The 25,981-nt window shown below is 45.8% G+C and overlaps 8 protein-coding genes across 17 annotated transcripts; 5 read left to right on the top strand and 3 right to left on the bottom strand.

The window, feature by feature from the left end:
- Window positions 1–240: 240 nt before the first annotated feature.
- On the bottom strand, window positions 241–3,178 carry LOC108631240 (ATP-binding cassette sub-family B member 10, mitochondrial). 2 transcript variants are annotated; one of them, XM_018035007.2, is made up of 4 exons: window positions 2,865–3,178; window positions 1,919–2,804; window positions 740–1,848; window positions 241–674 (listed from the first exon to the last, which is right to left on the bottom strand). In XM_018035007.2, exons 2-4 carry the CDS (start codon window positions 2,511–2,513, stop codon window positions 414–416), a joined length of 1,965 nt encoding a protein of 654 aa, XP_017890496.1. In that variant the 5' UTR covers window positions 2,514–2,804; window positions 2,865–3,178; the 3' UTR covers window positions 241–413. The 2 variants fall into 2 exon arrangements, with proteins under 2 accessions (XP_017890496.1, XP_017890497.1); XM_018035008.2 differs by having other exon boundaries at window positions 1,919–2,764.
- Window positions 3,179–3,255: 77 nt separating this feature from the next.
- Tor (serine/threonine-protein kinase Tor) lies at window positions 3,256–11,994 on the top strand. Of its 2 annotated transcripts, none has more exons than XM_018035005.2 (7): window positions 3,256–3,613; window positions 3,709–9,997; window positions 10,066–10,208; window positions 10,277–10,417; window positions 10,491–11,127; window positions 11,190–11,370; window positions 11,480–11,994. In XM_018035005.2, the coding sequence occupies exons 2-7, from the start codon at window positions 3,772–3,774 to the stop codon at window positions 11,493–11,495; spliced, it is 7,344 nt and encodes a 2,447-aa protein (XP_017890494.1). In that variant the 5' UTR covers window positions 3,256–3,613; window positions 3,709–3,771; the 3' UTR covers window positions 11,496–11,994. The 2 variants fall into 2 exon arrangements, with proteins under 2 accessions (XP_017890494.1, XP_017890495.1); XM_018035006.2 differs by lacking the exon at window positions 3,256–3,613 and having other exon boundaries at window positions 5,405–5,493; window positions 5,609–9,997.
- On the bottom strand, window positions 11,546–13,098 carry LOC108631243 (cytidine deaminase). Its single transcript, XM_018035019.2, has 2 exons — window positions 12,775–13,098; window positions 11,546–12,470 (listed from the first exon to the last, which is right to left on the bottom strand). The coding sequence occupies exons 1-2, from the start codon at window positions 12,809–12,811 to the stop codon at window positions 12,061–12,063; spliced, it is 447 nt and encodes a 148-aa protein (XP_017890508.1). The 5' UTR covers window positions 12,812–13,098; the 3' UTR covers window positions 11,546–12,060.
- A 149-nt stretch (window positions 13,099–13,247) lies between these two features.
- LOC108631191 (armadillo repeat-containing protein 3) lies at window positions 13,248–14,786 on the top strand. 3 transcript variants are annotated; one of them, XM_026818758.1, is made up of 5 exons: window positions 13,248–13,490; window positions 13,648–13,722; window positions 13,794–14,056; window positions 14,141–14,465; window positions 14,524–14,786. In XM_026818758.1, exons 2-5 carry the CDS (start codon window positions 13,702–13,704, stop codon window positions 14,761–14,763), a joined length of 849 nt encoding a protein of 282 aa, XP_026674559.1. In that variant the 5' UTR covers window positions 13,248–13,490; window positions 13,648–13,701; the 3' UTR covers window positions 14,764–14,786. The 3 variants fall into 3 exon arrangements, with proteins under 3 accessions (XP_026674559.1, XP_026674557.1, XP_026674558.1); XM_026818756.1 differs by having other exon boundaries at window positions 13,570–13,722; XM_026818757.1 differs by having other exon boundaries at window positions 13,559–13,722.
- Window positions 14,787–14,949: 163 nt separating this feature from the next.
- LOC113465106 (uncharacterized) lies at window positions 14,950–15,729 on the top strand. Its single transcript, XM_026818760.1, has 3 exons — window positions 14,950–15,193; window positions 15,254–15,372; window positions 15,432–15,729. Exons 1-3 carry the CDS (start codon window positions 14,974–14,976, stop codon window positions 15,702–15,704), a joined length of 612 nt encoding a protein of 203 aa, XP_026674561.1. The 5' UTR covers window positions 14,950–14,973; the 3' UTR covers window positions 15,705–15,729.
- Window positions 15,730–16,582: 853 nt separating this feature from the next.
- On the top strand, window positions 16,583–17,355 carry LOC113465105 (armadillo repeat-containing protein 3). The gene is made up of 2 exons (XM_026818759.1): window positions 16,583–16,929; window positions 17,000–17,355. Exons 1-2 carry the CDS (start codon window positions 16,603–16,605, stop codon window positions 17,333–17,335), a joined length of 663 nt encoding a protein of 220 aa, XP_026674560.1. The 5' UTR covers window positions 16,583–16,602; the 3' UTR covers window positions 17,336–17,355.
- egr (TNF superfamily member 12 eiger) lies at window positions 17,343–22,802 on the bottom strand. Of its 4 annotated transcripts, none has more exons than XR_003389928.1 (5): window positions 19,466–21,738; window positions 18,497–18,987; window positions 17,983–18,421; window positions 17,571–17,901; window positions 17,343–17,482 (listed from the first exon to the last, which is right to left on the bottom strand). XR_003389928.1 is itself a non-coding variant. In XM_026818751.1 (5 exons), exons 2-5 carry the CDS (start codon window positions 19,826–19,828, stop codon window positions 17,722–17,724), a joined length of 1,473 nt encoding a protein of 490 aa, XP_026674552.1. In that variant the 5' UTR covers window positions 19,829–21,665; window positions 21,749–22,802; the 3' UTR covers window positions 17,343–17,721. The 4 variants fall into 4 exon arrangements, 3 of the variants coding, with proteins under 3 accessions (XP_026674552.1, XP_026674553.1, XP_026674551.1); XM_026818751.1 differs by adding an exon at window positions 21,749–22,802 and having other exon boundaries at window positions 17,343–17,901; window positions 19,466–21,665; XM_026818752.1 differs by having other exon boundaries at window positions 17,343–17,901; window positions 19,466–20,355; window positions 20,429–21,738.
- An 18-nt stretch (window positions 22,803–22,820) lies between these two features.
- On the top strand, window positions 22,821–25,973 carry LOC108631242 (uncharacterized). 3 transcript variants are annotated; one of them, XM_018035018.2, is made up of 6 exons: window positions 22,823–23,058; window positions 23,785–24,050; window positions 24,126–24,747; window positions 24,922–25,106; window positions 25,170–25,366; window positions 25,437–25,973. In XM_018035018.2, exons 2-6 carry the CDS (start codon window positions 23,832–23,834, stop codon window positions 25,516–25,518), a joined length of 1,305 nt encoding a protein of 434 aa, XP_017890507.1. In that variant the 5' UTR covers window positions 22,823–23,058; window positions 23,785–23,831; the 3' UTR covers window positions 25,519–25,973. The 3 variants fall into 3 exon arrangements, with proteins under 3 accessions (XP_026674554.1, XP_017890506.1, XP_017890507.1); XM_026818753.1 differs by having other exon boundaries at window positions 22,821–23,058; window positions 24,126–24,693; window positions 24,922–25,366; XM_018035017.2 differs by having other exon boundaries at window positions 22,821–23,058; window positions 24,922–25,366.
- Window positions 25,974–25,981: the final 8 nt, after the last annotated feature.

Genomic DNA, 25,981 nt, shown 5'->3' with positions numbered 1-25,981 from the left:
CATCAATAAAATACCAAATAATCATACTTAACTCATTAAATATCGAAATTAGAAGAAGAATACACTATTTTTAATTATAGGAAATGCGTTTTTCTAAGGTACACGAACTTTTAGTATTGACTATATAGCCAATACATCCTTAAACGTGCGGATGCTTTTGTAGTGTTATTTATTACAGATTTCTTAAGGCGTCACGAAGTATGATTAATGGATTAGAGGATTAATGAATAACACATTGTATTTCCGAAATTAAATAATAAATTTATTAACTATTTATTACAAATGTGGTTTTCAATCCGTTTACATACGCCTCTGTCGCGTTAGTTTGGTCCGTTGAAGCATTTACCAATATGTACATATATGCACACACAGTTTTATTATACAGCAAGCAACAATTAGCGTAACAGCAAAATCTACGTGAACGTTTGGTGTTGAACCAGCTTATTGAAGTAGCTGTCCTTCAGGCCCATGAGTTCCTTGTACGTCCCAGTTTCCGTTACTTGGCCCTGGTTTAAAACCACGATCCTGTCCGCGTTTTTAATCGTGCTCAATCTGTGAGCTATGGTCAAAACGGTCCGTCCCTGAACAGCTTTCTCTAAAGCCTCTTGCACGTAGTGTTCGCTCTCGGCATCCAATGCGCTCGTGGCCTCGTCCAAGATCAGAATTTTAGGCTCCTACGAGCAATGCAATTCCAAAATATTAACACTCAATCCTACGATCGTCGTTCCGAAGTGTTTACCTTTATCAGAGCTCTGGCAATAGCGACTCTCTGCCTCTGTCCACCGCTAAGAGTGATGCCCCGTTCACCCACGACGGTGTCTAGACCGTCCGGCATGTTCCGCGTGAACTCCAGGACGTGGGCGCTGCTCGCGACTTTCTCCACGTCGTACTTCACCGAATCCTCGACGCCGTACAATATGTTCTCTCTTATCGTGCCGCTGAAGAGCACCGGTTCCTGAGAAACGACGCTGATCTGCGATTTCACCCATACTGGGTCAAGAGACTTAAGGTCATGATCGTCTAAAAGTATGGTTCCCAAATTGGGATCGTAGAGTCTCAATAAGAGCCAGGCTACCGTAGATTTTCCGGAACCTGACGCTCCGACGATAGCGACTACCATACACTTCGGTATACTTAAACTGAAATTTTTCAAAACCCATGTACTCTCTCTGCTAGGATAAGCGAAACTGACGTTCTGAAACTGAATATCACCTGACAGCGGCTTATCCAGGATTTTACCACCCTGCGTCGATATCATCGACTCTCTTTCGAGCAACTCGACTAACCGCGTGTTCGCGCCCAACGCTTTGTTCAACTCGCTATAAAACGAGGACAATCCGTTCAACGAGATGCCCACGTACGCGGCGTACATTAGGAACGCGCTCAAGTTCCCAACTGTTAGAGAAGAATCGGAGACCATGCCTCCGCCGTAATACAAAATCGAAAGTATGATAACGTTCCCGGAGAATCCGGTTAACCCGAAGAACATTCCTCTGAGTAAACTCTCCTTGGTACAAGCTTCAAGCACCTTGTCCGACCGGGAATTGTAGTAATTCGCTTCGGTCGTTTCTTTGGCGAATGCCTTCACCGTTCTTATGTTGCTTATCTTCTCTTCGGCTATCGTGTTCAACGCTGCTAGATTGTCTTGTATGTCTCTGGAGATCTGTTTCAAGAAACGACCGCATATTATGGCCAAGCCAGCCACCGGGGGCACTATCCCTAAACCGAGTATCGCCAATTTAGGGGAGGTGTAAAACATCATTGATACCCCGCAGATGCTCATGAAGGCAGATCGCAATCCATCAGATATGTTACTGGTCAACGCGTGACTGACGAGTTGCGTGTCTCCTGGAATCAACAGAGAATTGATAAGTGAAAGCGAAGCAGAAGAGACAATTCCTCGATAAACGTCGCATACCAGATAATCTGCCAACAAATTCTCCTGTATTGCACTTATCGAACATTGCTGTCTCTTGACGAAGGATGGCAGCGTATAGTTTTTTTCTTAGAGATTGCGTGATCTTGTGTCCAGTGGTGGACATCAGATACACTCTGGCAAAGTTGCACAAGCCTCCGACGAGGAATACTCCGAACAGAATGACACATAGTCGATTCAAATCCTTTTCCACGTCCTTCTTATCGGTCGTGTAAATGGTGTCTATCAATTTTCCTAAACAGAACGGCACTGCCATCGTCACCGCGGACGAAATAATCAGAAAAGTGATCGCGCCGGACAGTCTCCACTTCTCTGGAACGGCTAACGCGATCAGGCTTTTCAATTCTGACGTTCTTTTCCGCTTCGCAGCAATTCGTACAGAAGCGTTTAAACTCTTGGCTTCTACGGCACTCGTCCCGTGACATCTCAGAATCGTGAATACGCTGTTCTTCCCATTGATCCTGATCGACGGCGATGAACACGTGTAAAATAATTGTCTACGGGCGATGGACGATTTAGAGAACTTCACTTTTTGAAAAGCAAAATTTCTCACGCATAATCTCCAGATCAGTGTCATGTTTCAAGCGACTTATGAACTAAGTTATTCACAAAATGAAGAGTCATTAAGACTCGTCGATCATCCTCGGCCGCCCCAGGTTATGACACTTTTCAAATGAATAATACATCAGTCGAATGTATTAAATCTATTAACACTGTGCAATGTATATTTTCAATTAGCTTCTGTTTATAAAACGTGCGTTGAAATGGTTCCTATATTTATCGACAATAAGTTTTTGTATTCCATAGCTATAGATTCCTTTTGATCAGCTGTGTGCAGGAAGAAATATGTAATAGTACAGTCACGTGGCTAGAAGAACGATATGAATGAATTCGTACGATCATCGTAATTTAATGCTGGAACACTCACTTTTACTCAGAGTTAAGCATAACCTTTTCTCATATGATTATTCCTGTTACTGTATTGCAAGTGCAACTTATATATTTGCCTCCTATGTGATTATACATAACTTGTATAGAATTAAAAGTGTAATTTACTCATCGTCATCGTATCATCATCGCAACACTCGAAGAGGAGCAAATATACGTTTTGATTTTACAATACCGCATTTATTTTAATCCCGTGACGTAATATCAATTCGATACTGCATTCACGTCCGAAATACTTATTTTACCTTTGAAGAACGACACATTGTACGATTTAAAAATGATGCTCGCTGTCTATGGAAAATCTTGTTCGAATCGAAGTATAACAGCGAATGTATAGTGCACGCGTGCACGAGTGGGGGAAAGCGCACAATTTAGTTGGAACAGACTGTGTTAACCAACGTAGAGGTTGTGTATACTTGAGATAAGTTCTTCAGAAGAACGTATCGTTATTTTTCTAATAATCGCTAGAAGTTCACAGAATTAATGGCATTGAATTAAACCGGTCGCTCGTGCGTGTATGGCACACAGGTCTTGGCTCGTGGATTCCTATACGCGACTCGCGATCGGCTGAGCGTTCGTCGAAAACATGAGAGATTTAGGTGACAGACGACTCGCCGTGATAATGTGATAAGAAATGCATTGGAACTTTATTCGCCAAGAAAATTCAACCAGTCATGACAATCACGAAAACGTTGTGCCGTAATGGGAAATTCGTGTGATGTCAGATAGGTATGGGAGAGAGAGCACCGATTTACTCTTGCCCTTAACCCTGTTCGGCGTTCGAAGACGTCACGTTTATTTCCCCATCTTCTTGTCTGTTATAGATATCATTGCGAAAAGGTTTCTAGAATTAATGTTGTAAAATCGGCGTCTGTAAAGTTTTAACGATGTCGAGTACGCTCGTACAACAGTTCGTCCAGAGGCTCAAATCAAGACATGAAGAGGCACGTAATAAAGCGGCTAGGGACCTGTGTCTCTACGTCAAGACGGAACTGCGGGAGGTGTCGCAGGAAGAGATCACTGCTTTTATGGACGAATTCAATCACCATATATTCGAGATGGTGTCAGGATCCGACGTGAACGAGAAGAAGGGAGGAATCTTAGCCATAGTTTGCCTTATCGGAGCTGACGTGGGAAACATCAACACGAGGACGATAAGATTCGCGAATTACTTGAGGAATTTATTGCCCTCGAACGATGTGGGCGTTATGGAATTAGCTGCTAAAACAGTTGGTAAACTGGCGTTAGTTTCTGGTACTTACACGGCGGAGTACGTAGAGTTCGAAGTGAAGCGTGCCTTCGAATGGCTCGGTGGCGACAGACACGAAGGAAAAAGGCACGCGGCTGTTCTCGTCTTGAGAGAACTGGCCGTTTCTATGCCTACATATTTTTTTCAACAAGTCACACCGTTCTTCGAACTTATATTTAATGCTATACGCGATCCAAAGCCTGTGATAAGAGAAGGTGCCGTAGAAGCGTTGAGGGCTGCTTTAGTCGTGACTGCGCAGAGAGAAACGGCGAAACAGATGCTCAAGTCGCAATGGTATAAACAGTGTTACGACGAGATAGTGGAGGGTTTCGAGGAGGGGTACACCAGAGAGAAGGGAGTGAACCGGGACGATAGAATACACGGTTCGTTGTTAATATTAAACGAATTACTTAGATGCAGCAATATTCAGTGGGAGAGAAACTACGAAGCTCTGATGGAACGGTTGAACTGTTCCACTCAACAAAACGAGAACGATATATTATCGTTGATGCCCCGATTGAAGACGACGATAGTATCCAAATGGTCGGTCTCCTCTCAAAACTCCTCGAGCTCGCAGCAAACGTTATATCCAGCGCACGAGTCCGCTGTCTGCCGCTGTTTGATGCAGGAGAGATTAGACGATATCTATTTCGACGTGATGAATCAGAGGAAGTCCAGGAACCCGCACATCCAACATGCTCTGATGATGCTATTGCCTAGACTCGCGGCGTTTAATAAAGAGAAATTCACGAAGGAGCCTTTAAGCGAGTCGCTGGTCTACCTTCTGATGACTTTACGCAGTAGAGAGAAAGACAGATACGCCGCGTTCACCACGATAGGATTTATAGCAGTCGCAGTGGGGGATGCGATAAACCCTTTCCTCCCGATGATCATGGGAGTGATCAAGAGCCTGCTACCTTCCAAGGAAACGTCTACGAAGAAACGCGGAGCATCTTTGGAGCCCGCGGTGTTCGTCTGCATAACTCTGCTTGGTCACGCGGTAAAACAAGTTATAGCCGCGGATGTGAAGGACCTGTTAGAACCGATGCTCCAAACTGGATTGAGCCCTATTCTAACGATGTCTCTCAGGGAGCTGGCTCACAGCGTCCCATCGTTGAAACCCGACATATCTCAAGGGCTTTTGCGAATGATGTCGCAAGTTTTGATGCAGAAACCGCTGAGGCACCCCGGCGCTCCGTGGACCGCGACCAGTCCCATGTCTGGCCCGCCGACCGAAGTGGACATCCCGTCTACGGTCCTAGCGTTGAAGACTCTCGGAACGTTCAATTTCGACGGTAACCCTCTGTTGCAATTCGTGAGGCGGTGCGCCGATCATTTCCTCACGTCCGAACAAGCCGAGGTACGACTGGAGGCTGTGAGAACGTGTTCGAGATTGTTACGATTAGCGTTGAACCAACCCGGGCCTACGGTCACTAACACGGTGTCTACCGTTCTTGGGAAATTGCTTGTTGTAGGCATAACGGACACAGATCCCGACGTCAGGCTCTGGGTTCTAGCTTCCATGGACGATTCGTTCGACATCCACCTAGCGCAAGCGGAGAATCTGTCGGCGCTGTTCATCGCGATGAACGACGAGATGTTCGAGATCAGAGAATTAGCGATCCGAACGATCGGACGATTGAGCACGATGAATCCGGCGTACGTGATGCCCTCCCTTCGGAAAACGCTTATACAATTTTTAACGGAGCTGGAACACTCGGGCATGGGTCGTAACAAGGAACAGGCCGCGCGGATGTTGGACCATCTGGTCGTCAGCGCGCCTAGATTGATTCGACCGTACATGGAGCCGATCTTGAAAGTTCTCGTGCCGAAATTGAAGGAAGCCGAGTCGAACCCAGGCGTGATATTAGCCATACTGCGAGCTATCGGCGACTTGGCCGAGGTCAACGGTGCTGAGATGCAGCAGTGGATGCCTGAGCTTCTCAGTATATTGCTCGAGATGCTGGTCGACGCGAGCTCCCCGGAGAAGAGAGGAGTGGCCTTATGGGTTCTCGGTCAATTAGTCGGTAGCACGGGGCACGTGGTAAAACCGTACATGCAGTATCCTTCGTTGCTGGACGTGCTGATCAATTTTTTGAAAACTGAGCAACAACCAATCATCAGGAGGGAGACTATAAGGGTTCTCGGACTGCTAGGTGCCTTGGATCCGTACAAACACAAGATGAACCTGGGTCAGATCGATTCTCAATTGGACACCCTGACTTCCATGGCAGACACCAAAAGCGAAACCGAGAATACCCAGGATTTAACCACGAGCGAGATGCTGGTGAACATGTCCTCGTCGACGTTGGAAGAGTATTACCCGGCCATTGCGATCGCGACGCTCATGAGGATAATCCGCGATCCGACGTTGTCGCAACATCACACCATGGTGGTTCAAGCGGTGACGTTCATATTTAAGAGCTTAGGGATCAAATGCGTGCCGTACATCTCGCAGGTGATGCCCTGTTTCCTGAACGTAGTGCGCACGGCGGACGTGAACTTTCGCGAGTACTTGTTCCAGCAGCTGGCCATTCTGATCGCGATCGTGAAGCAGCACATCAGGAATTACTTAGACGACATATTTAATTTGATCAAGGAATTCTGGACGGTGAACAGTCCGTTGCAGAGCACGTTGATACTGTTGGTCGAGCATATCGCCGTCGCGCTCGGCGCGGAATTCAAGATTTACCTTCCGCAGTTGATGCCGCAGATATTGAGGGTGTTGATGCACGACACGAGCAAAGACCGATCGGTCACTGTAAAGCTTCTCCAGGCGTTGCAGAAGTTCGGCAACAATCTGGACAATTACCTTCACCTGGTCCTTCCGCCGATCGTGAAACTGTTCCACGCGACCGATTGCCCGATAACCGTGAACAAGGTGGCCCTAGAGACCGTCGACCATCTGGCCGATACGTTGGACTTCACCGATTTCGCGTCGAGAATCGTCCACCCGTTGGTACGAACGCTGGATCAGTGTCCAGAACTGCGTAACATGGCGATGGACACGCTCTGCGCGCTGGTCATACAATTAGGGAAAAAATATCAGATCTTTATCTTATTAGTACAAAAAGTTATGACGAAGCATAAGATTGTTAATTCGCATTACGACGTTCTAATCGATAAAATTTTGACAGAGACCACCGTCGCTGACGGCGAAGACTATCTGTTAATGAGACACCGACACTCGAGGAACAAGAACCGCGATTTGTCCCTTACTTCGTCGGACACGACCACGATTAAACGATTACACGTGTCGGCTTCGAATCTTCAGAAAGCTTGGACGGCTACGAGGAGAGTCTCGAAGGACGACTGGCTGGAATGGTTGAGGAGCTTGTCGATCGGTTTGCTGAAAGAATCCCCGTCTCCCGCGTTGAGATCCTGCTGGGCACTGGCGCAAACTTATTCCCAATTGCCCAGAGACTTATTCAACGCCGCGTTCGTCTCTTGCTGGACCGAACTAGACGATACTTACAAAACGGAGCTTATTCAGACGTTACAACAGGCGCTGATGGTCCCCGATCTACCAGAGATAACGCAGACGATTTTGAACTTGGCCGAGTTCATGGAGCACTGCGACAAAGGCCCGTTGCCTTTGGACAACAAGATCTTAGGCGAGAGGGCGATGCACTGCAGAGCTTATGCGAAAGCGCTGCATTACAAGGAGGACGAATTCCATAAGAGTCGGAACAGCAACGTGTTCGAGTCGTTGATCTCTATCAACAACAAACTTCAGCAGAAGGAGGCTGCGGAAGGTTTACTCGAATACGTTATGAACCAGAGTAATCAGCAGGATTTGAAGGTGCAAGTTCGATGGTACGAGAAGCTGCATAACTGGGACAAAGCTTTGCAGTTGTATAGAGAAAGACTGGAAGGCAACTCGACGGACGTGGAATCGACCTTAGGGGAGATGCGTTGCTTGGAAGCTCTCGGAGAATGGGGACAGCTGCACGACGTGGCCACCAAGCAGTGGTCGCAACAAGCGGACGAGACGAAACAGAGAATGGCCAGGATGGCAGCGGCTGCGGCATGGGGTTTGAGCCAGTGGGAGAGCATGGAGAAATACGTTTCCCTGATACCGAAAGATACTCAAGACGGTGCTTTTTACAGAGCCGTTCTGGCGATCCACGACGAACAGTACAACGTCGCTCATCAATTGATCGACAGTGCGAGAGATTTGTTGGACACCGAACTGACCGCGATGGCCGGTGAAAGCTATCAGAGGGCTTACAACGCAATGGTGGAGGTGCAGAAGTTGGCCGAGTTGGAGGAAGTGATACAGTTCAAATTGGTGCCGGAAAGAAGGACCACGATTAAGTCGATGTGGTGGGAGAGGCTTCAGGGTGGGCAAAGGATAGTCGAGGATTGGCAGAGGATCATACAAGTTCACACGCTCGTGGTCTCGCCTCAGGACGATATGTACACGTGGCTTAAGTACGGTAGCCTCTGTAGAAAGAACGGTAGCCTCATGTTATGTCACAAAACGTTGGTCATGCTGCTTGGAACCGATCCGTCGTTGACACCAGACCAACCGCTGCCGACTACTCATCCCCAGGTGACTTTTGCCTACTGCAAGCACATGTGGATGGCGAACAAGCGCGAGGAAGCGTACAGCCAGCTGCAGAGATTCGTGCAAACCTCTTTGCAACCGACGACTGTGTCGGTGGTCAATGGTCAGGAAGACGAGAAGCAACAGGAAGCGAAAAAGAGGCTGCTCGCCAAGTGTTACTTAAAGCTCGGAGAATGGTTGGAAGCTTTACAAGGCATTAACGAACATTCTATACCGGCGGTGTTGTCCTATTATGCTGCAGCCACGGAACACGATCCCACTTGGTACAAAGCGTGGCACGCCTTCGCGTACACCAACTATGAAACAGTTTTATTTTACAAGCATCAGCAGGGCGATTCGAACGCCGACAGTACGCCCGCCAATGGGAATCGAAGCAATCTCTCCAGCTCTCAATATATATCCCGATTCACCGTGCCAGCGGTCGAGGGATTCTTTAGATCTATCAGTCTCTCTGACGGCAATTCCTTACAAGACACGCTTCGTTTGTTGACGTTATGGTTCGACTATGGTCAATGGCCCGAGGTGTACGAGGCTATCGCAGAAGGTATTCGGATGATAAAGATCAACACCTGGCTGCAAGTGATCCCTCAGCTTATAGCGCGAATCGACACGCCCAGGGCTTTGGTCGGTCGATGCATACATCATCTTTTGATAGACATCGGGAAGACCCATCCCCAAGCGTTGGTCTACCCATTGACCGTCGCGTCGAAGAGCGCCAGCCTTGCCAGGAAGACCGCTGCCAATAAGATCTTGAAAAGTATGTGCGAGCACAGCCCGACTCTGGTGCAACAGGCGATAATGGCCAGCGACGAACTGATCCGAGTCGCGATTCTCTGGCACGAATTGTGGCACGAGGGCCTGGAGGAAGCCAGTCGGTTGTATTTCGGCGAGAGGAACGTTCGGGGGATGTTCGACACGCTGGAACCACTGCACGCGATGTTGGAGAGAGGTCCGCAGACTTTGAAGGAGACCTCGTTCAACCAGGCTTACGGGAGGGACTTGATGGAGGCGCAAGAATGGTGTCGCAGGTATAAGACCTCGCGCAACGTCCGCGACTTGAACCAGGCCTGGGATCTGTACTACCACGTGTTCAGAAGGATATCCCGACAATTGCCACAGCTGACCAGCTTGGAGCTGCAGTACGTCAGCCCGAAGTTGCTACTCTGCAGAGATTTAGAACTGGCCGTGCCGGGAAGCTACAGTCCTGGCCAGCCTATAGTTAGGATAGCTAGTATACATAGTTCCATGCAAGTGATAACGAGCAAACAGCGACCGCGAAAATTGTGTATAAAGGGTAAACTCGTTGTTACATTCGGCGTATGATGTACTAGGATCGTGGTTCTGATAGAATAATATCCGCAGGCAGCAACGGTAAGGATTACATGTTCCTGCTAAAAGGGCACGAAGATCTCAGACAAGATGAACGAGTGATGCAATTATTTGGTCTAGTCAATACTCTGCTTTTGCACGACCCAGACACTTTCAGAAGAAATCTTACGATCCAAGTGAGCATGTCAATCTTTATAATACTGTCTCTTTACGATGCTTCGTACGAATTAAATCTGATTTTTAGAGGTATGCTGTGATTCCACTGTCTACGAACAGTGGCCTCATCGGCTGGGTACCACATTGTGACACGTTACACACGTTGATCAGAGACTACAGGGAAAAGAAGAAAATATTGTTAAATATAGAACATAAGATAATGTTAAGAGTAAGTATCAATAGATATTATTGGCGACGATATTTATTAGAACGACGAAATAGAATCATGACTCGATTTGCAGATGGCTCCGGGTTACGATCATCTAATGCTGATGCAGAAAGTCGAGGTGTTCGAACACGCGCTCGAGCACACGCACGGCGACGATTTGGCGCGGTTGCTCTGGTTAAAATCGCCCTCGAGCGAGGTGTGGTTCGATCGTCGGACAAATTATACCCGCTCTCTCGCCGTTATGTCAATGGTTGGATATATCCTCGGTCTCGGCGACCGGCACCCGTCTAATCTGATGTTGGATCGTTTAAGCGGAAAGATATTGCACATCGACTTCGGCGATTGCTTCGAAGTGGCGATGACCCGCGAGAAGTTCCCGGAAAAGATACCGTTTCGTTTAACGCGAATGTTGATCAACGCGATGGAAGTGACGGGGATCGAGGGCACGTATAGGAGAACTTGCGAATCCGTGATGTCCGTGTTGCACCGTAACAAAGACAGTTTGATGGCGGTGTTAGAAGCGTTCGTTTACGATCCGTTGTTGAACTGGCGGTTAATGGACAACGCCGCGATGAAGGCAAGAATCAAAATTAAGAGGTCCGATACCCAGGGGATGAGCGCCAGCAGCAATCAAGAGCACAGCGACGTGTTCGATTCTCTCGCTGCGACGTTACCAAAGAAAGGAGTGCCATGCAGCGTCGAGAATGGAGGTAAATCAGTTTGATCTTCGCAATTCTGTTTCATTTGAGGTAAGAAACGAACGCTGTTCCAGGTGATACTAACCAACCCGAGGCATTGAATAAAAAAGCTCTCGACATTATAACACGAGTGAGAGATAAATTAACGGGACGCGATTTCTCTCACGAGGAAACGCTCAGTGTCCAACGCCAAGTCGATCTTTTAATTCAGCAAGCTACGAACAACGAGAATCTGTGCCAATGCTACATCGGATGGTATTCATTTATTATTTCGTTTTAGAAAATCGGCCGAACGATATGTCCTATAAATTATTCGTTGCACGCATTCTGTAAACTCGCTGGTGACACTGATATCTGATTACAGGTGCCCCTTCTGGTAAATCTAAACTCCGATAGGCGAGGACCCGAACATGTATCATACGCAGTCTCGTTCCTGTTTTTGCATTTTTTATTATTAAGGTATAACTATATACATAACGTCTTATAATTAGAGCATACTGTACATATATAAGCTATATTATTACATTGATTGTATATAATGTTCATGTTATAATCCCGCTTATAAAGTACAATGTACATTAGGATGAGCGCACGTTGAAAGCCGCACGGTAAACAATTACATTTTTTTATGTAAACTTGAAAGAGAGAATGAATTACTCAGGAAGCTAAGACTACAGTAACAATATTTTTTTCTTACCGATTGTCTTTGTATTCATTGTATAAAGAACTGACTCGATTTCAATTTTTACCATTGCACCGTGCGTTAAAAATTTATATAACGATTGACTGCACACTTTGACTCATAAGATCAACCAATGTCTTGTCACGAGACAAACGAACAAAATAGATTTGGTGAATTAAAACGAATAACAAAGTCAAGGGAATGTTCTAAATTTATGTTACACCAATGTATGTATACCGTTAAGCTCTTACGCGTTGTACAATTCATTCTTGTGTCTGTACACTTCCCAAACCGAAAGCACGAGGCAACAGGTTCGTCAATGTACTCTTCAGTACGTTCCCCAGCTCAGGCCCTGTCATATAAATTGGTATATCGCCGAACTCTGCGATGGCCTGCCTGCAAAATCCGCAGGGAGTGGTGAAAGTGTCGTTCGTCTTCTCACCTGCCACTGCCATGGCCTTGAACTTTCTGTTCCCCTCTGACACAGCTTTGACAATAGCTGCTCTCTCCGCACACGTCCCGACAGGGTACGAGGCGTTCTCTACGTTGCATCCGGCGAAAATGGTCCCATCGTCGCACAGTATTGCAGCTCCGACTTTAAATTTACTGTAAGGCGAATAAGAATGCTCGCGAACCTGCACACTCTTCCTTATCAGTGTCTGGATAGTCGGTTCTACAAAATATTGGTAAACGTTCGATCCTCGTTCATTGGAATAACGATCGTCTGTTCATGTACTTATTTTTAGGTGCACCATGAGCGAGGAAACGTAAAAAAAAATGCTGGTATCCGAAGAAGATGAAATCGATGTCACGTCATATTACTTCGTACGTTTGGTTATAATGTACGATAAGCCAATTTGAAGAGGAATCGTGGCGAACGAATTTAATCGTCATTGAGACACATATGTACAAATGGCAATTGGCAATGACGTTTAACGAGCTTGTGGAATGAGAACAAAATATATTGTTACGCTTACCTAATTTTGAGAAATCGATTATTTCTTCGGTGTTCATTTTGATTGTACTATAATTTGCACATTTATCACATGCAAATGTCAAGGCCCGATCACCTGACTCTCAAAATTTATCGAAATTATTGCTAATCGAAAGCGTCTCCAAGCACTCATACACTGTGCACGATACGACAAGACTGCAGACTGCACATTTGACGTTAGGACAAAATGAAAAAATAAGCAAACCTCTATTATCAGTCGACATTTTTATCAACAAGTCGAACAAAGTCGAACAAAGTCGAGCTCCCAAGCAAAGTCCAGAATATGATTCATAGATGCAATAAGCGATGCTACATGCTACGCTCAATCTATCTCTTTCGCAGTCTATAGCGCTCCTTATCTGTGGTTAATCGACTTTTCCCATCATCCACATCAAGGCTCCTCCTTTAAAATGCCGTTTGATTCATTTTAAGCCAACTTTCTGTTCAGGAGATATCGTCGTGTAAAGACAAGCACAATTTCTTCGGCGCCGCTGTTCTTGTCCTGTTCGCAGTGTTCGCACATTGACCGGTTGACTCACCGGTCGAGTTGACACTAGGTCACTGTGCCGAAAGCATGGTCGAAAGCCTAAATTTCGGAAGCCTGTATCTCCAGAACAGATTCAGATAACAGGATGAATCGAAAGCGTGACTATCTAAGTAAAACAAATGAGAGACTGCGAAGCAGGAATGATTCTGAAAGTAAGTTTATTTTTTCCAATATTCAGACGTAGCGAAGCAAAAGGCTGGAAATGAAAGATCGCTCGTAGTTGCTGTTTAGTTTCAGTATACTTACTCGACGCGAAACTTGAAACGATAAACGATACTCATTAGATATCGTAATGGGCGTCCGTTTCAGAGGTCCGCGAACTATGGTAACCATAAATAATAGGGCATTTTCGGTGAAGGCAACATGGGACCCAAACGTGGAAAGGTAACGCTAGAGAACCACGAGCTTGTCCCAGTCTCTTTCCCAAATGAAGGAACACTTTGCATCGCGTATAGAAATGTGTGGAGACTGGCAAGGACCGAGTGGATCGCGAACAGCAAACGAAAAACCAGTTCGATCCTCTTCGTCTAGAGGCAAAATATCCTGGAACTGCGATACTGTTGCTTCAATGCGATGAGAAACCGATCCTCTTAGCCGCGGCGGCCGCTTTGGCAAAGTTTGCCGGGAAATCTGTGGAGAACTTAGAAGTTCTGTTCGATTTGGACATCGTAGACAGCGTGATTCCATTGATCACGCACGAGGACTTGTTTACTCGAAGGTTTTTGACTTTAGGGATTCATCTCTTTATTCGGTTCGCTGTATCCTTTCTACTTCTTATATAGCAATTTAATTGACCGAACAGATTCGCAACAAAACTGTTGGCTGAGATGGTAGCGATCCCCAATGTCCGCAATTTCTTATTGGATTCCGATTATTACATCCCGCACTTCACCAGAGTCCTGATCAACGAGGAAGACCTGTTCATGCAAGAATTCTCGTCATTGATCCTATCGGTAATCTCGAACGATTTATATGGCGCGGCACAGTTGTTGAAGCAGTGCTCGGATATGAACTTCCTTTACGACAGAATCCAATCGCCGGATCCAGACGTGAAGAAGAATGCTTTGCAAATAATATACAATTTGTTACAAGATCCTGTGGCTACCAAGAAAGTCATCGAGGCTAAGGTTCTCTTGGAAACTCCATTCCACGTTCAACAAGTAGTGAAATGAAAAATAATTGCAGAACTTCAACTTGGAGATTGTATACGCTCTTTACGGTTCACCGTATCCGGAGATCAAGAAACTCGCTCTGAACGTGGTGCGAGATTTGGTTCGCAGAAACCAGGACGATTATGTGCAGGAGCACTTCCGGCGAACGAACGGTCTCCAGGCCCTATTGGAGTTTTTAAACGTTAGACATTCTGGTTTCTTTACCAGCTTTCGAATGAGTAAAACACGTTCGTGTGTTGATGCAGAACGTTGAATACGAAGACGTTCATACCGATGCCCTGGAGATTCTACGGCTGGCCTGCAACAATCCGAGGACGGTTGAATATTTCGACGATATCGGCGGCATCAAAGAGATATTAAAGTATCTAGGAGATGCGTCGGATCCGACGCTTTTCAAGGAAGCCCTCGACGTGGCCGTTTGCCTGTCGCACACGTCCAGGGGTAGGAAGGTACGCCGATCGACATGTTCAAAACTTTACTTTTGAGAAACTGTATTCAGCACAATTTTTTACACGAGAAGGCGCTGTACATGTATGGAATCGTCGATTACCTGGTGCAAACGTTAATTGGCAGCGTGCAGGCTGATATATACGAGACCAGTTGCCACGGTATCGGTATGATGACTCTATACAATCAAGCCGCGAAGGAGATAACTGCCAGCAACTGCGTGAAAAACGTTCTGGGTACGATTTTCAATTTACTGGAAGTACCTTGATCGTTGATACGATTGATCTGTGGCTTAGACGTTCTGAGGAATGAGAACGCGACGTGGTCGGCCAGGCAAGCAGCCCTGTTCGCGTTGAATCAACTGCTGAAGTGCGACGTGAAAAACTGCCAAGAGTTTCTGGATATTCAGGGACAGGTAACGTTGCCCGTTTATCCTGGTAGAGAATATCTCTAGAACATGGCGTTCGTAATCAGAATCATCTGTTGTGGCTGTTGAGGCGATCGGAAAAGGTGCCTGCTGAGATGTTAGTCGGCGCCGTTGAGTGCATCGTTACGATCGCGAGGAATCAAGCTTTCAAGCACACTGTCATCACCACGGATATAATCGACGCCCTCTGCGCATCTTTCGAAGTATATCTTAACGAGATTCCTTTGTTAATCGAGTACATTCTTATTTTAAATCTGGGGCTAATTCGATGGCCAGTTGAGTTGCATATCGATGAGCGACTTCAAAATAGCCAGCTGTAATGCTCTTTCGGTGATCTGCGTGGATAAGAGCGGCAGGCAAGAGTTTCTGCGAGTCAGAGGTCCGGATAAATTGAGCAATCTACTGTGCGACGTGAAATCTATTCCGATAAGGAACGCAGCCGCTCAACTGATTCAATTACTGTGCATGGATCCGGTCCTAGCGAACGCGTTCGTCTCGGCCAGATACGTTCACTAGTGAGAACCACCGACTGAAATTTCGAAATTAAGAATCTGAAAATGGCTTCGTCTGAAAATCGCAGCATGCTGAAGAATCGGTCGACTGCGAGAGCCGTACCATCCTGGGATACTTGCATAGACGCCCTGTTCGTGTCGCACTTGCCGATCAAGTTTGCTTTTACCGGACGACTTTCCTTGCACGACGTTACCAGGGATGGATTTTACGTACTTCGAAGGAACGTGTGCCAGTACGATATCGTTGAAAATAATAAAAATCCAGGCTGGGGTCTAATAATTAATTTCGATCAGGTTCCCGATATTGGACGATATCTTCCGGTTTAAATTCTGTCCCCGAGAACCTATTTACGTGGTGAACTGCATTCGGCCTCGTCGGACGACCATCGACGAAGGACTCTCTTCGAAGTTAAACCTGTCAAGTACAGTGTTCGCTCGTCTTATTCTCTTTTAGAATTGTACACGTCACAGTTGTGCTCTTCTTAGACCTCAGAGTGGCGAGTACAGAGAGTATTCAGAGGAGAGGAGTCTTTTTGTCCACCGAGATAATTAGCTTAACGATGGATTCGAAGTTCGGTCGACTCCCGTGCGATCCTCAGCTCTACGAATACATAGAATTGTTCAAATGCAAACTGATCGCTGCAGAGTCGCAGAACGTGTAAGAGAACTGTCCTAATATGCAGTTCTGGTGCACATAGTGATTATAATGAAACGCAGGATGTCGAAGACGATGCAAGGAGTGGTGAACGTGAACTACGTGGCCTCGCGTGCTAGGATGTTGGCCAAATTCGTGGTGCAACAAATGTCGGGACCGGATCCTCTCATTAAGTGCGTCGATCACCAATTAGAGATTCACCTGAGGGAGATCAAGGACAGCATAGAGACCAGCGTGATTCCGATTGGAATGCTTCGAGTCGGTTCGTACTTCGAGAGAGCCCTGCTCTTTAAAGTGATCGCCGATAGGGTACACTTGCCGACCGCCTTGGTGCGAGGAGAATACGGAAAGGCTTGGGTTGAGATAGCAGTACCGCAGGTACGACATCATTTTCCAACGATCGTCTCGCACGTGGAACTAAGGCGTGGTTATATACTTTCTCATTCAGACGAAATCAGCAGTGGAGGAGGACATTTTCCATCCGTATCTTCATAGAAGTGCCGACTGTCCGGAATTCATCACGGTTTACGAGCCTCTGCAACCTTTGAAGCAATATCTCGTGGAACGAAAGAGTCAGCTTGGACAGATGGAGAATGTAATGAGTAAAGATACGATGCTCGAGGATAATTCTAGCTCCGTTTTCCCAACGAAACTGTTGAAGCCGAATTTTATCGTCGATTTGATGGAGTTTCCCGGCGATCTGATTCCGATAGGCAGCCGCCGAGCTAGATCATACTGTGAGAAAAAACTGTCATGCGATATTTTATGCTCCGATGATACGTAATACATGATTATCGAATCTGATGTTTGCTTTATTGCCACTCTGGGTACATCAGTTAATGTTTATTCCATTCTAGCTTCGATCACTCGCTCCATCACACATGCATACACTCATTTTTTCTTTCTTTGGGCAGTTAAAATTGGTTCTCTTCTAAATAAAAGAAATTGATTAAAATTAAAGTCCTAGCGTAGGAATCTTATTTACATTGATAATTAATATGATTCAAAACGATACCAACGATACTCGTTAACGTGGTGTGCCTTCGACGGTCTCTCAATGATAGCGAACTTCGATTTCCATTTCGTGCGTTGTCAGTCAATAAATTAGTATCTATTTATCGGAACAGGATTGTTCCACTGGCACTTGAACGGTAGACTGAGTTTTCAGTGTCAGTTATTTGGCAATTCCCCAAGTTTTACTAACCCGAAGAAGCTGTTCAGTTTGTTGAAGATTACGATCCTTGTGAAGGTGATTTCCTTAAATACTATAATATCGTTCCCTTTCAGAGGGATCACTTGAGCCGAGTAACAGGTTTGACTTATATTCCGCTGACCAATCGAGTTGTCGAGCTAAAAAATTAAAAAAAATAGTCGATGATTATACACTCGGTTCTGTCACTCACTCGGTTGGCACGGTGTACGACTACTCACCACGCACTTAAGGATAGGCTTATTGTTCACTTCGATATGAAACCCAAGCTGCTCACTGTCGTCGTAGTAATGGATTTGCCCGTAAACCAGGTACAATCCTGCCGTGTTAACGGTAAGCCTTCCGTCCTCGGCCAAAACGAAATGCCGGTTCATGTTGAATTCACTGACCCAATCGCTCTGCTTCCAAGCTGTGAACACGCTGGACGTGTGACGAATCTTTCCGTTCTGATGAGACTCGATACCTCTGGCCTCCACATTCCCGTGGAAGTGAAAAGCGACCGTATCTTGCGTACGATGGGCCTGTTTTTGCATCTGGTGAGGAACTCTCTTGGTCCGATTCCCGACCATGCTCTTCAAGTTTAATTCCCCGTTAGCGTTCACCGAGTCGACGGTTCTTTTGGCCGAATGAGTGTACTTCTTTGGTGGATACCTACTGGACCTAGAATGCAAGATTTATATGAACTTATTTCAACTGTCGCTTGATCGTTCGGTCGATTGAAAATCTGAAACTGACTTGTTTTGCCCCAGTTCGCTTCTGTCTTCTAAAGTATCCCAAGAAGTGGAACTGGCATTCCGCATCCGCCTCATCTTGATCCTAGCCTGACGCCTATTATTTACTCTCTTGGAACCGTGACTTTCCTCTATAGATCGTTTACTCTTCGAGATCGTCAAGTTCTCGGTATTGTTCTTCAGCTCGTTGTACTCCTTTTCCTGACGATCGTCATGCCTATGAGATTTCTTTAATTCCTGCTTCGTCTCAACCTTGCGCACCGCCGCTAACAATTCCTCCACTATCGCTTTGTTCGTGCTGAGTTCTGGTGGCGTGGGGACTGGTGCGATCGTCGAATCCGGGAAATCGGACGGTTTCGCGCCGTATTTTGGAATATCCTGATAATCCGACGAGTAATCGTGCGATGAGAAATTTTCCTCGTCGTAATTAGACTCGTAATCCATATTGTCGATGTCCGTTTCGCTCGGGTCATCATCGTTCGACTCGGCGTACAACTGCAATCAGATGGAGAACATTTATTTACCTCTACGACACATTTTATTACTTGTAGGTGCAATTCGCGTGTGTTAATCCACAGATGAATCCACGTAGTGATGCAACTGATAAAAAAACCTGTTGATTGATCGGCCGCGGGTCGTCGAACCGATTAGGAACCTGTGCCAGCGCACGAGCCACTGTTGTTATCGTTTATTCGCTTATCTCCGACCTCCACTATTAACCAATTCATCGATAACCCGATCTATACTTTTTCTTTCTTTCCCGATAGATAAATCTCAACAGACCGTTGCATAATTAATACCGACACGTCGACAATTATTAATAACCGTGCGCATATCTGAAGAGCTTTCATGAGAAGTAGTTTTGAAGAGAGCAATTTTGTAATTGCAAGTAAATTAAGTTTGTGTTACACGTGGTGCACTCGACCGGCGCGTGACGGCCGCAGAGAAAAATAGACGAACCGAGTCAAGGTACCTGTTCCTCGAAGGCCTTCAGTTCGTCGAGGAGATCTTCCTTCAACAGGCGATGCTTCAAACTCTCGACGGTCCGTTTCAAATCTTCGATCTCACGCGTGTTTACCGTAGTATAATGGAACCTGGAGATTTCCACGCCCAGACAAACGAGACTGAGAAACAGAGCGAGCAGACACAAGATCGTGTTTCTCCACGGCTGCATACGATACTTGCTGAAACCCTGTTCAATGTCGGACTGGGAGATGCTCAGGTTCTCTCTGGAGAAGCTGAGGAACGATCGCGCCTCCTCCTTCCTGCGAAGATCGTTCAGCTTTTGCTTCATGCTCGTTACTTTCGATTCTGCTTCCGGCAACACGGAAGTCATCGCGATTCGATCACGAACCAAGGTATAAAATAATTCACCCGACAATCTCAATCCTCTTCTGATCCGGTGTTCGAGCTATTGAGACGTTTTTAACTTATCGTAAAGCCCGCGTTGTTTTTACAATCACCGTGACATAATCCCCTGGTATTCGCCACACTGTGTAGACCACAAACTCGAACTATCGTTAAATTCATCAAGACGTGTTTATTTGCACGTTTTAGTTATCGTCATTTAACGATAGAACCGGGGGAGTCGTCCATCTGATTCCACAGCTCCGCAAGGTTCACGATGATCTACGATGTTAAATGCCTGACCGCGTATCCTGGTCCTGGTTGTCTTTAAGACCTGCCCGGCGGGTTTTTTTCCCCTCCAGATGAGAAGCGCGGGGACCACAGCTGAGCGCGGCCAATATTCGACCCTCGTCTCTCTTTTCCCGTCTACCTGCCTCTTCACAATTTATACCTACTCCCTCGCCGAGACTCGCCCTTACATCGAAGTTCTATCCTCTGGATTCCTCGAATTCTCGTCTATAATCATTTAACGAAATCGATGTTCGGTAAAGAGTTCGATCGCTCTTGAAGAAGAGAAGAGAGAACTAACGTCGCCGAGAGACACGGCGCTACTGGCTAGTAGGATCAACGGCAGTGGAACTCGCCCGAGTTTATCGGTCGAAGCGCCTCTGGATCTCATTGTCACTGGCGTAGATCAATGATCCAGAGATGCAGCTCTGGACCCTGCGCACCTCCCCCGGCGATTCTCTGTACAGAATTAAATTACTCGTATACGAGTGTTCATGTTTAATGTTTGAGATGGAATACGTTTGAGAAATCGGAAGCTATAGATATTAAAATAGTATTCCAATCGTTAACAGTTTGAGAAATTCACCTCCAGTTCGGTTTAACTGTAACATAATTAATTAAGACGGAATCGTGTCTCGTGACCGGTCGCTAATACTTTCCGCTGCACGTAAGCAAGCACTTACTGCGCTCGATTTCGCGAAACGAGAACGATTGCACGCCCACAAGGGCTGGCCGGTTTCCCATACGGCGCACACGTTCCACGAAAAAGTTCCGAGCGGAATTTAATCATCCGCGTTGCGAACCTGCGTCGCAGCTCCCAGGAACGAATAACGAATTTGATACCAAGCAACGGCTGGAACCGTGCGTCGTTGAGACGACGACGAGCGTAGCGTGAGAATGGGACACAGGAATTTCTCCTTGTTTCCTTTCGGCGAAAGATTACCGGTGATCGACCAGCTTGTTAACGCTCCGAAGCAGGAAGTGCATGCATACGTATACGTGCGCGATTAACGCGGTTACTCGTAGCAATGCCTGATTTCGTGGAAATCATGATTTGAGCAGGTAAACTGGATTCTTGTCGTGATAAGATTTCAAGAGAACAATGCGCGGTAAACGAATTTATGAATTATTAAAATGGGTCGTCGAGGGAAGTTCGTTTAACAGAGGACCGAAACTAGAGATGACTCGAGTTTATCCGAGACGTTACTAGGTTTGTAGGATGCATTGTGTTCCGTTATGTGCTGATCGAGGAAAATGAAAGTGGATCGTCTCGACGACACGTTCCTGATAAATACGGCATCGTTATCATAAAGTTCTCCGAGTCGCGATCCTAATTAGTCATCGCGCACGTTCCAGAGACACTTAATTGGCCCGATCCGTGTAGGAAGGCTAGAGAAGTAGATATTTGGATCAATTTACGAGCAGCGCTTCGAACCGTGGCCCCTGTCAATTATTTAATTCGCTTTTTCTCCTCATTTCCTCGCTGCCTACTCGCCGTTTTTCTGCCACTCATCGTCGACTGTGGCAACGAGATCTTACTATGAATCACGAAAAGAGAATTAAATTATACGCTTCGTTAAGTGGAAAATAAAACAAGCTGAAAATCCACGGTTCAATGTACCTTCAATTTCAAACCGAGGAACCAGAGCTCAACATGTCACGGATAATATGTAATCGTGACGAATAAGCGGCAATTGTTTTCTCTGCTAACTACCTACAGTTTAAGCTTTAAACCTCCCCCCGACGGAAGGAGAGGATGTGAATCAGGTACGGCAGAGGCGGAGATAATCTGCGACGATGATCGCTGAATCAATCCGCTGCCGCAGCGGAACTTCCCGCTATGTAAATATGCACACCGAGTTGCTCAACCTTTTTATGCTTTTATCGTCGGGAACGATACTCCCCTTATCCTTTATCGTCTTACTCCTTTCTCAATATCGTCTTTCGAGTTCGACGTCTTTGTTTGGAAAACGTTGAGACGTGTCATCAAGAGTTCCGTAAAAGTAGAGTCGATCGAATGCACCGTTATGGGAAAATCGTATCCAGCCGCTGATTCTCAGAATTGACTGTGTCCTATCGAGAATAAAAACTTGGAAGAGTCAAGTGAGAGCAGTGAACAGCTTGTGTAATGATAAGCTGAAGAAAAAAATCTATTCGGTATCATCTTTAACGTCTCCAACGAATTAGGGAGGAAGACTAAGATGAGAATTGGAATCTCGATCCGATCATCCAGATTGCGAAATCAGGAGTCCTTGAAAACGAGTTTCGGCTACGGTTCAGAACAGAACGTCGTCTGTCGCATCTCCCGGAAACTTTCTAAAATCCCTTGATCATTTCTTGCTGATACGACGTTCACCTTCGCGTGGGCATCTGGCAGATGAAGTCCTAACATGTGAAACAGCTGCGATTTCTTATCGTCCATATAAATATAGAATGCGAATCCTGTCCGAAGGAAAAACGTGAGCGAGACTCTTTTGGATTTAATATATTATCGAAGCAAAACTTCCGAGTCTCATTATCGTTGCGTGATCTTATCAATCTTACCTGTAATCGTGAAAAGGGATTAGAAGCAAATATCGTAGGATAGTGATCGAACGTTGAAGGTGGAGGTAAGCGCGGGAATCTGTAAGCGAGGGACATAGTGTCTTGCTAGGCGAATGTTGGCAACGCTCGAAGGGGACAGCCGCCCGAGCGGCTAAACCGGTCATCGTGACGCTCGGAGACGCTTTCGTTCTGTATCCGTGGGGTCTGTGGGAGCTGGCTACGTAAACAAAAGAGATGGAAAGGTAACGGGAACAGGGCGCCCACCACGAGGAGGAGCAGGTACGCAGCAGAGGGTGAGCTCGCAGCCGCTACCGTCGAATCGATTCTGGATCGATTTACCTCACCTGTTGCTCCCTGCTGCTAAATCCGAGAGGAGAGAATGTCGGGGTGAGCGAGAATTTCTTACTTCTATAGCAACGCGTTTGTATTAAATCAATCGTACGATCGAGTACGTCTCGCTTTCAATCATTTCAGTCGTCTCGTTCAGGAACGAACGTTACATCGGACACGGTAATGTTTTACGCCTGAGAAAGTTGGCGCGAATATTCGACGGGCGAGAAATTGAATTGAAATAATATCGAGATTGCCACCGCATGAAAGAAAGAGTGTCGTATTGGAATGAGAGAAATAGCTGATAAGCATGCTGGAAGGGGTACCGTGGCGCGTATCAAAGAAATCCCATGTGTTCGTTTCCTTTCTTTCTAACAATCGCTGACACATCAGCGTGTAACGCGACATGAATACGAGAAGTCGAGTAAAGTGAAGTCTAATGACGAATCGACGCGCAGCTTATATGTAGTTCCTTGTTTTTGAAATCGTTTAGTCGGTCCGGAGATGTTCCGATAAATCGTACTCGTACCGCGTTATGAGCCACGTGATTGGACTACAATTTTCGTCTCTCTATCTTCGTCTATGTAGTACTAGTGATCCTTCAATAAATGTGCTTCTCGTAAGTCCAATACGATAACGATAAATCTGTTGATAGCAATCAATAAGTATCACTACCTTGTTCGCTTGAAAAGCAAGTGTGCGAGATTATAAACGAACGTAGATTGAAATAAAATGTTTAAAACCGAAGATAATCAGCGTGTACGCGTAATCGGAATTGTTTAGCCGATAGCGAGCGAGCTTCCACAGTCGATCGGTACTCGAGATCGGAAATGGCGACGGAGATTGAGATGGGACGCGTCCAGGTCGACAACCCGGCGAAGAGCGCGGCGAAAATCGAGTGGAACGTGGATATGAAAGTGACCGTGTCCAACGCGAAGCAGTCAAAGTTATTCCAAAGATCTCGCACAATCGTGTTCTTCCTCTTAGCGATCGTTTTCGCAGTCATACTGTCCCATTTGAGGACAGAAGTGCGCGCTTTGCAAGCACAGGTAATCGATCGATCACAAGCGTATTCTGTAAAACTAGAGATCATTCTTTCTCATGCCGTTCATTCGTCGTTTCAGGTGCAATCGGTAAACATGAATTTATTGTTGTTAATGTCTAAGTACGATAGGCTAAATAGGAATTTAAATCGAGTCTCGGTCCGACGATTCGAAAAGCTGCTCGTTAATAAAAGATCACACGACGCTGAAAGGCTTTTGGAAGATACGACTGAAAACCTCGACGAAGTTCGAAACGAGAGTTCCCGCGCGTACAATCGCGCACTTCCGCATTTAAATTCAATAAGGAGTTCCAAAGAGGATCATACGATACGAGACCAAGTTTACGATGATGGAAACGGAAATGAAAACGAAAATACAGTCTCGAGATCATTGAGAAAGTCTGAGGATAACGAAAGTAGCACGAGGAATAATAATTTACGTATTGAGAGGGCGATACTGGCGATAGAGAATGAGAATGCAACGACGGACAAGGAGATTCGATCGAGTCGAGAGATGATCGCCGATGATAATACGACTACGAATTACTACGACAACGTTGACGATGACGATGACGATGACGACGACGAATTACGATTAGGTATGCAGAGAGAACCCCGATCCGGAAGATCAAAAAGGGACGAGGGAAGAGGTAAAAAACGGGGAAAGAACAAAAGGCGGCCCAAACGCAGTCACAGGCGATTGGGTATTTAGTATTACTCAGTATTAGCTAGCATGCGCGTTTGTAATCGAAGGTGATCATTCAGTTTCAAACATATAACGAGTTTACAAGTCGCTTTGTCAATGATTCGTTTTGCTTAATTGAAACACCGTCGTTTTATGCCGAATGTAAAAACTAGAATTTCTGACCGTTGTCCAGGACCTTTGGTAGCCACTTTCGTTGGCGCGATCCCAGAACAACACGTGACGGATACAGTGTTCATTGGCCCGTGGGTAAGGAGCACCAAGAACGACACGCAATACAGCTTGAACAAGTTTCATTTGGTAGAAGACAAGAGATCCATCGAAGTTACACAAACTGGTTTATACATGATCTCTGCACAGGTAATGCCTCGACCGCTGGTTTTACCGCTACCCGTTGTTCATGCTCGCGCGTTTTTTTTTCAGATTTTCTATTTTGGTGAACCGACCAACTATTCTTATTGGATACTATTGAATTCCGAGGGGAAATCTAATACGGAGAAGCTTGTAAAATGCTCGACAGCGTCTTCTACCTCAGCCACGGAAGTCTCTTGTTATACGAGCGTGATAACTCCTTTACGGAGGGGCGACAGAGTTCACATACAGCAGCAGGAGAAGGGCAGGTAAGGCCCTATCGAGAATCGTCTTCTGGATCGAGATCTTTTCTCTACGTCTCTGCCCGAACATTTTCAGATTGATCAATATGCGAGAAGGACACAGTTACGTACAACTCGTGCTACTTTCGAAGACCATCCGCAAGAAGCGTTTACGATGAACACGTGCAATGGAAGTGTACGTTACGAAGCTATAGCTGTGCCATGAACAATGAGAGGTAAATACCTTGAATGTGATCTAGCGCTCTAATTTAAGAAAATTGATAAAAAGTGATATCTTTAAGCTAGCATCGTATTATTACAGTTCTCGCGACTCATGCGAACGGAATTCCTTTTTTTACCATTTTTGTTATACGGTCAATATTTTTATATTGTAATTTTAAGTTGTATTCGTGTACAGTGATACTTAAAACCCGCATAATGAACGGATCGATAGTAGAATTAATTTTGTACCATATCTGAGAAATGTTATTTTCGTAATATTTTACGTTAATACTTGTACTTCCGTATATATTTAGTATGTTTAAGATTGAAACAAACTACAAATGTGATGTTACGTTTTAAGACACAGAAATACAAAGATTCAATATTATTGTATTGCACATACGTCTGTAGACCTAGAGG

The sequence above is a fragment of the Ceratina calcarata genome, unplaced genomic scaffold (genome assembly GCF_001652005.2).
Source record: "Ceratina calcarata isolate Rehan_Ccalc_2016 unplaced genomic scaffold, ASM165200v1 scaffold86.2, whole genome shotgun sequence".
Taxonomy (NCBI): Eukaryota; Metazoa; Arthropoda; class Insecta; order Hymenoptera; family Apidae; genus Ceratina; species Ceratina calcarata.
This window is presented reverse-complemented; position numbering and strand designations above follow the sequence as displayed.